The 7,648-nt window shown below is 27.6% G+C and overlaps 1 protein-coding gene and 1 non-coding gene across 2 annotated transcripts; one reads left to right on the top strand and one right to left on the bottom strand.

Annotated features, from left to right (window-relative positions):
* The first annotated feature begins 690 nt into the window (after positions 1-690).
* On the top strand, positions 691-763 carry TRNAR-CCU (transfer RNA arginine (anticodon CCU)). The gene has a single exon. It is a non-coding gene; the product is annotated as a tRNA-Arg (tRNA).
* A 3,101-nt stretch (positions 764-3,864) lies between these two features.
* PDLP8 (plasmodesmata-located protein 8) lies at positions 3,865-7,375 on the bottom strand. Its single transcript, XM_039050689.2, has 3 exons — positions 6,452-7,375; positions 4,151-4,258; positions 3,865-4,040 (listed from the first exon to the last, which is right to left on the bottom strand). Exons 1-3 carry the CDS (start codon positions 7,233-7,235, stop codon positions 4,033-4,035), a joined length of 900 nt encoding a protein of 299 aa, XP_038906617.1. The 5' UTR covers positions 7,236-7,375; the 3' UTR covers positions 3,865-4,032.
* Positions 7,376-7,648: the final 273 nt, after the last annotated feature.

The following is a 7,648-nucleotide window of genomic DNA, read 5'->3' as shown; positions in this document are numbered from 1 at the left end:
AATCTTATAGTTGCTCTTCAATTTTAACACCTTCAGATTGATAATACAATTAGAGGATTTGGACAACTTCAAATGTTGTGGCAGCTTGAGCAAGAAGACAATGCATTGAAATTAATTTGTTTCTAACTGAAACTAGTCATATTTTGACTCAATGTTTCATTTATACACTTTTTATAAAAAAAAAAAAATCTAAAACAGTTTGGTAACTAATGGAGGGTTAAGTATACATTTTGTGTATAGAATTTTAAACTATTAATTTTGTATCCAATAGATATTTAAACTTTCAATTTTGGGTATAATGTCTTACAAATTCAACATTTTTTTAATTTGTATTTAGTAGGGTCAATCTTTCAATTTAGTATTTAAATAAAGTGAAAATTTTAAGAACTCATTAAATAACAAAATAAAAAATTTAAAGACTTATTATATATAAAATTTGAAAGTTCAATAACTTTTTACTCTTTTTAATGTTCATGAATCTATCCACTACAAATTTAAAAGTTTAATTTAACCTTAATGTAGCTATTGGATTTCTAAGATATTTATGTGTGTGTATATATATTAATGAAAATTTAATTGAAAAATAACTCGGGCATAGAATGAAGTTGGTAGGATGATTCCAGAATCAAGCAGAGCTAAAAAGATTAAAAAACAAATTAATTAAATTTTTATCAATTAATAAACAAAGAAGCGCCTGTAGCTCAGTGGATAGAGCGTCTGTTTCCTAAGCAGAAAGTCGTAGGTTCGACCCCTACCTGGCGCGGTTTACTTTTGGTTTTATCCTTTTAATTAATTTTTTTCTTTCTAAAAATATTTTCCTCCTACATTTCTCTATAAATCTAACATCACCATTACTTTTTTTTTTCCCCTTTTTCCAAATTAAAAAAATTTAGTGGTATTTTTGAAATGAAGATTAAGGATATTAATGAAAATCTTGAAAGTTTATGGATTATTTTGTAAAAGTACCAACGATTCTTTTATGAAGAAAAAGATACTAACAATAACTCATAAATCTCGAGTATTATATTATTCAACTTTTTTTTTTTTAGTTATAGTTTCTATAATTATTAGAAAAGGAAAAATGAAACTATACTTTTTGGGTTCTTCTCTCTTAATTTTAATAATACAAATTTGTTAAACAGTATACTTAGTCTATTATAGTTATCGATGTCATCGAGCAGTTTTTATACACTGATATTAACTTTGTTCATTGAAAAAGGTTATGACATGAAATATATTCACATCTTGCTTGCAATGTCCAACATACTACTTAGACCAATTGAGCTACGATCCGTGTTTATACTACAATCTTTAAACCACAAAACATTTCGAAGAAAAATACTTTTTGATCTTAGGTTTCGGGTCTAGTTTCTACTTGATTCCTAAGTTTTAAAATGTTACATATTTAGCCCTTAGATTTTGATTTTGGTTTCAATTTAATCTTTAAATTTTTGTTTTAGTTTTAATTTAATCACTAAATTTCAAAATATTACAATCTTACCTTTGAGATTTGAGTTTTGTTTCAATTTGATTCCTCAATTTCAAGATTTTACATTTTAATCTCAATTTTTCATTAAATACTCACTTTCAATCATTGACGACAAAGTGAAATTTTTAATTTTTTTTTAAATGATGAAAAGTAGTGATATTTAATTCATTAAAGTTCAGTTAATTATTTTAAACTTATTAACATATATTAACACTAAAGATGAAAAATGAATATTTAGTGAAAAATTAAGATTAAAAATGTAAATCTTGAAATCTAAGGATCAAATTGAAACAAAAATAAAATTACAACATTTCAAAACTTAAGGATTAATTAAATTGAAACTAAACTCAGAATTTAATGGCTAAATGTGTAACATTTTAAAACCTCATGACCAAATAGAAATTAGACTCAAAATCTAGAGACTAAAAATATATTTTTTTTCCAACATTTTGGCATCTACCATTAATAACCACCTACTTTATATTGGGTTTGGATTAATAACTTTTTAAGGAATGTTTTTTGAACGAAATTAATTTTTCTATAAGAACATATATATGAAAAAAAAATTATTAATTTAAAGTGTGTATAATAAAGATTTTTTAATAACTTAAGATGATCCTAACATTTTTTTAAGATCATTAAGAAAATCATGAGAAATAGATGTTCCAAAAATGATTTTAAAGGAGGCGTTTGGAGCAAAGAATTGATTATTATACTCCTAGGTTATTATAGTTGAGTTTTAATATTTTGCGTTATATGTGTTTGAGGTGTAAATTATTTTAATTTGGGAAGGAAATAGTAATCACTGTAGCGAATAATAAAAAAAATGTTGAATGCAAAATAGTAAAAACTGTTGCAAATAGTAAATATGTAACAAATTAGGGTTTTGAAATAATGTTTATCGTAGCTAATTGAGGATTTTGAATAGTATTTCCTGTCAAAAGATATGGTTATTATAATCTTACGATAATATTGCCCAAAAGACCTCTAAAGTGATTAACACAAATTATTCTCAATATGTATAAGGGAAAAAAATATTTGTGACATACAAAATCATTCTTTTATATATTATAAAAATGGTTATTCAAAACACTTAAAATTATAAAATATAGATCATTATTCTTAAAGAATTGCACATGTACTCTTTTTTTTAAGAAAGGTTCACATTTTTATGTTCAACTAAATTTTTGTGTTTTATCATCATTTAAATAAAAATGAAAACATATATTTTTTTAATGACACTTTTTAAAGTTTGAGGCCAACCATAAATAGATAAATACAAAAGGTTTATGGATTAAAATATGTAATTTAACTAAACTATTATAGAATGAATGACATAATTGTATTATATGTTCAACAAATCAATGTACACCTAAATGGATTCAATAGCCTTCCCAATAAATAAATAAATAAGATTCCGTTTGATAATCATTTAGTTTTTTCACTTTTATTTTTTAAAATTATTTTAAAATTTTATTTTTATCTTTAGAATTTAACTAAGGATTCAACCATCGTACTTAAAAAGATGTAAATCATTGTAAGAAATGGGAAGTAAATAGACTTAGTTTTTAGAAATCAAAAACAAAAAAACGAAATAGTTAACCTTAAACAAATGGGTGGATAGAATTTTTATTGGCCACTAGGGGTGTTCAAATAACCCGATAACCTGAACAACCCGGACTACCCAACACAAATAAGGGTTGAGTTGGGTTAGTTTTGTTCTTGAGTTGGGTTGGGTTGAATTTTTCTATTTTTATTGGGTTGGGTTGGATTGTGGGTTAGCTAAAAAAAATTTGAGTTAACCTAACTCAACCCAAATTATATATATATATATTCCTTTTTGTTTAAAATTTTGATTATTTTGTATTGATTAATTTATGAATTTTTAATATTTTTCTTTTAAATTTATTATGATATTTGTTTTTGTTTAAAGTTTGCAATAAATATCATAGTTATTTGGTATTTAGCATTCAAATTTTATGAGATTTTAGTTATTAGTCATATGTTATATAATAAATTTACATATTTTTCGTTAAAAATAAAAAATAAGTTATAACCCGACAACCTAACCCAATCCAATCCGGGTTGGAAACTTTATTGGGGTCATTTGGTTTGCCAATCTAATCAACTCGAATTTTCGGATTGGTTAAAAAAAACACCATCAACTCAATCTGTGTACGGTTATTGGCATACGAAGAGATCATGGGGAATTAAATCAGCAGCCCTTTTCAAGTTGATGGTATTTGGAGAGTGGCACTTTACACTAGAAAATAACACCCCACTTGCAATATTTTTGTTTGAATAATCATAGAATGTGAAATATTTTAAAAATTGAGGCCCCAAAAAGGGGAAAAACAAAAAAGAAAACAAAACCAGGCCCAAAAAAGGATGTGTTGAAGATAAGAGATCAGTGTCATCACAAGAATATTTTTTAACAAACATTTTTGTGGGAAACTTTCATCATCTCACCATCATATATTCTCCATTATGTTAAAGCAAAAAGAGCACAAATCTCTCTCTCTCTCTCTCTCTTTCTTTTCCTCTCAGCTTGCTGCATTTCACAAAGAATATATAATTATAACTTGTGAAAAAAAAAGGGACTTATTTGCAAACTTGGCACATGAACTAGTTAGAGAGAAAAGTTTTGAACATTTTATTTACCCATGGCTCTTCTGCAAACTGAGAGGAGAACAACAAGGATGGCGAGAGCCGCAACGACACCGATTATGATCGCGACCGTCTTACCTGCTTGGTCGTCGCTCGGAGATACTGAATTCGAAAAAAAAAATTACCCCAACAAATGAATGAGAATTTATACTTCTTGAAGAGAAGTTGTTTAGAGGCTGCAACTTTTATTTATATATATATATATAAATAAAGCAATGATTAAGTGCAACCTAAGTTAACGGAAAATTTTGTTTTTGTTTTTTAGTTTGTAAGAGACGTAGGTTTTTGGATAATAAATTATATCCATTTAAAAGTCATTTAGTTTTTAAAAAATAGTTTTATAAGCATTATTTTCAACCATGATTTTTTTTTTTTTAATTTTTGGGATGTTTTCAATATTTAAGCCTAGTTTTAAAAGGAAAAATTTGCAAAAACCATAGTAAATAAATCGAGAGAAAACAAATATAATTTTCAAAAGCCAAAAATTAAAAATCAAGGTTTAATTTCATAACAATTTTGTTTTAATTTTTAGAATTTATGTTTATATTCTTTTAAATTTCATACTGTAGACCATAAATTTCTTGAAGTAAAACTTAAATTCTTAAAAATAAAAAAAAATTGAAAACTATGTTTAGTTTTTGAAAATATTAATTAAAATGAATAACAAATCAAAGAAACATATAGGTGAAACTAGTGTAAAAATAAAATGGTTACTAAATTAGACTTAAATAAATATCAAATATGGTCTTTAACTATTTATTTTTCATTTGGAAGAATGTTCACAAAATTGTATACAAATTTAAAGGAAAACAGAACTAAGTATATCTACTTCTGAGAAATTAAATTGTAAGAAGAATTTTTTAATCAGATTTGAAAATTGAAAAAGAACAAGAATCAAGAAATGTTTAGAAAGAGCATATCAACCAAAATAAATATTCTTTTTTTCCTCTTACAAAAATGTGGGCCCAAAATTTCACTTCAAATGAGTATCGGGGATTGTTCTGCAATCCAAACTTTGCTTTTTATTTTATTTTATTTTATTTTTCCCCCACTTATTTTGTTATTTTGTATTTTTTTTGGGGGGGTAAGTGGGAGCTTTTTGGAGCCAAAATATGGGGTAAATCATTGGAACAAAAAATTGGCTGAATGATTAAGAAGCATTGCTAAAGTGGCATATTATTGACCCAATGATTTATAATTCCAATAGTAGCAAAAGACACTTTTTTTTCGGTATAGTTTAGGCTATACCTAAATTCATACCCTCTAAAAGAAAATTTTTTAGGTAAAAAAAAATCAAAGTGCCACGTGACACATTGATGGGACTGCACCTAAGTTTATTTCTTACTATGTCAAATTAAAAATAATTTAATTAAGATTTGGAAGAGGAACATAGAAAAATACAAATTGGTAATAGTTTTGTAGTGAAAGTAACCTAAAGAAGAAGAAAAAGAAAAGTAGAAGTAGCAGGAATAATTAGGGGAATAGCAACAATGGAAAATGCCTAAAAAGAAAGCAAAGTAAATAAAGTAGAAAAGAATGCCCTAAATGCTTTACTTTTTATTAAAAGAATTACTTGTTGACCCATTATTACTTGTATGTTTTGAAGTCCTCTAAAATCTCTCTCTAGAAAATACTGTCATCTTCATGGACACCATGAAAATTAAAGTGAATAAATGTGTTGGTTGGTGGAACACTAAAAACTTAAAAATTCTTCAAGATTAATAATTATTTTGGAGTATAAACTTGAGTTTGTGTTAACTTGTATTTGATATGATATGGTATGTTAAATTATGATTAGTAAAATGGTAGTAATAAGCCAAAGTGAATTTAGCTCGACTAACATAAAATATGTGCAAAGGACAACTACGAAGTTTATGATTTGAAACCTACACCCTATATAGTATTAAAAAAATAATAGTAATAACGTTTCAAAAATCTAATTTTTTTTTATTCTTTTAGATTTTAGATAATTAGATTTACATACTAGCGTTTAGGGTACGCCAACCTAACCAATGAAACATCCTTGAAAAAAAAATTCTTATGCACCACTAGCTTTTTTTTTTCTCTTTTGGGTGTGAGGATTCGAACTACAGACGACATTTTTGTTGTTAATATTTAATTGAGCTAATAAGCACCCTATTGCATCCAAAAAAAAAAAAAAAAAAAAAAGATTAATCACTTTTGGAAGTAGAAAACTAGGGTTTTGGGTTTTTTGAAAGCAAAGGAGAGAATTAAAAAAATGAAGAAGAAAAAGAAGAAGAAGAAGAATTAGGGTATTTTTAGGGTTTTACTTACCATAAGAATTAGGGTAGAAGCCAGAAGCCCAATAGCGAGCATAACACTGTCCCAAGAACACATCAGCAGCTGAAGCTGATCCACACAAGCTTTTCAATTTCCCAACACCATCAGCAAGACAAGATGAACAATCTTGTGAACTCAAATCTCCTAAACATTGAGCAAAACCTTGAACCAACCCCGAACTACTAACTCTAAATCCATTCCCGGCCCCGGCCCCAGCTTGCATATCGGCGAGCACATCGTCCCGTCTTCGAAAGAACTCGACGTCGTTGCTCGAGCTTGAACTACACTTCTTGAACTTCACACTTGTGTCCAACTTCCCCAAGAAATCAAAGTGCTCATATCTCACATAACAACCCTCCAATTGTAGAGTTGCCCCATAAGAATAAGGGCAAGCCAAATGAATTTGATTCACACCATTTTGTATGCATTTTGAGCAATCAGTTGTGGCTAAGTCTCCTCTACATTGATAGAGGCCAAAAACTGCTCCTTCAAGTTGAATATTTGAGGAGTCATTTCCAATGGCAAAGGAATTATAGGTGATTTGGGAAGATGAAGAAACAATTGATGAGAGTAAAGAATTGAAATTTGATTCAAATTGGGAATTGGGTTGGTATTTTTCATTGGAACAACCAGCATAAATGAAGACATGGGATCTAATGGGAAAGCCATAAGAAAAGGAAAATAATTCCAAAGAAGAAGAGAAAAAGAGAAGCAAGAGAGAGGAATACACTTTGTTTGAGGAGTAAAATTCAAGATTTCTTCTCATCATCATCATCATCACAATCAATAATTTTTAGTGTTTTTTTTTTTTCTTTTTTTTTTTCTGTGGGGGTGTTTTTTTGAGGGTCTCACAAAGTCTCTCACACACACAACTCTAATTCTTCTCTTGTTTCTTTTGGGGGCTTTTGATTTGTGGTTGTGTGTTTTTTTAGAGTAGTGGACTTTATTTTTATTTTTATTTTTTAATTTTCCTTTTGTTCTTGTCTTTTTTTTAATGGGTTCCCTTTGAATTCTCATTTTGGAGCCTTTACTATTAAGAAAAGAGCACACCATTCTCTTGTTATATTTGTGGCCCCTACTTTTTTTGTTATGCATTTTCTAGTCATAGCATTCTCTTTCAAATTCTGATCACTTTCAATTGAGAGAGAGGTATAGCTTTTCATTTTAATTTACCCAAATTTCAAAGCATTT

This window comes from Benincasa hispida, chromosome 12 (assembly GCF_027475165.1).
Source record: "Benincasa hispida cultivar pf3 chromosome 12, pf3_genome.v1.1, whole genome shotgun sequence".
Classification (NCBI taxonomy): Eukaryota; Viridiplantae; Streptophyta; class Magnoliopsida; order Cucurbitales; family Cucurbitaceae; genus Benincasa; species Benincasa hispida.
The sequence above is the reverse complement of the archived record's forward strand: the minus strand, read 5'-3'. Positions and strand labels throughout refer to the sequence as shown.

Bases quoted from the DNA above. Each gene is read 5' to 3' on its own strand.
- PDLP8 (XM_039050689.2), bottom strand. From the start codon at position 7,235: ATGATGATGATGATGAGAAGAAATCTTGAATTTTACTCCTCAAACAAA. The intron at 4,259-6,451 runs GTAAGTAAAACC...TTTCGAATTCAG, and splicing joins CTTCTACCCTAATTCTTATG to TATCTCCGAGCGACGACCAA.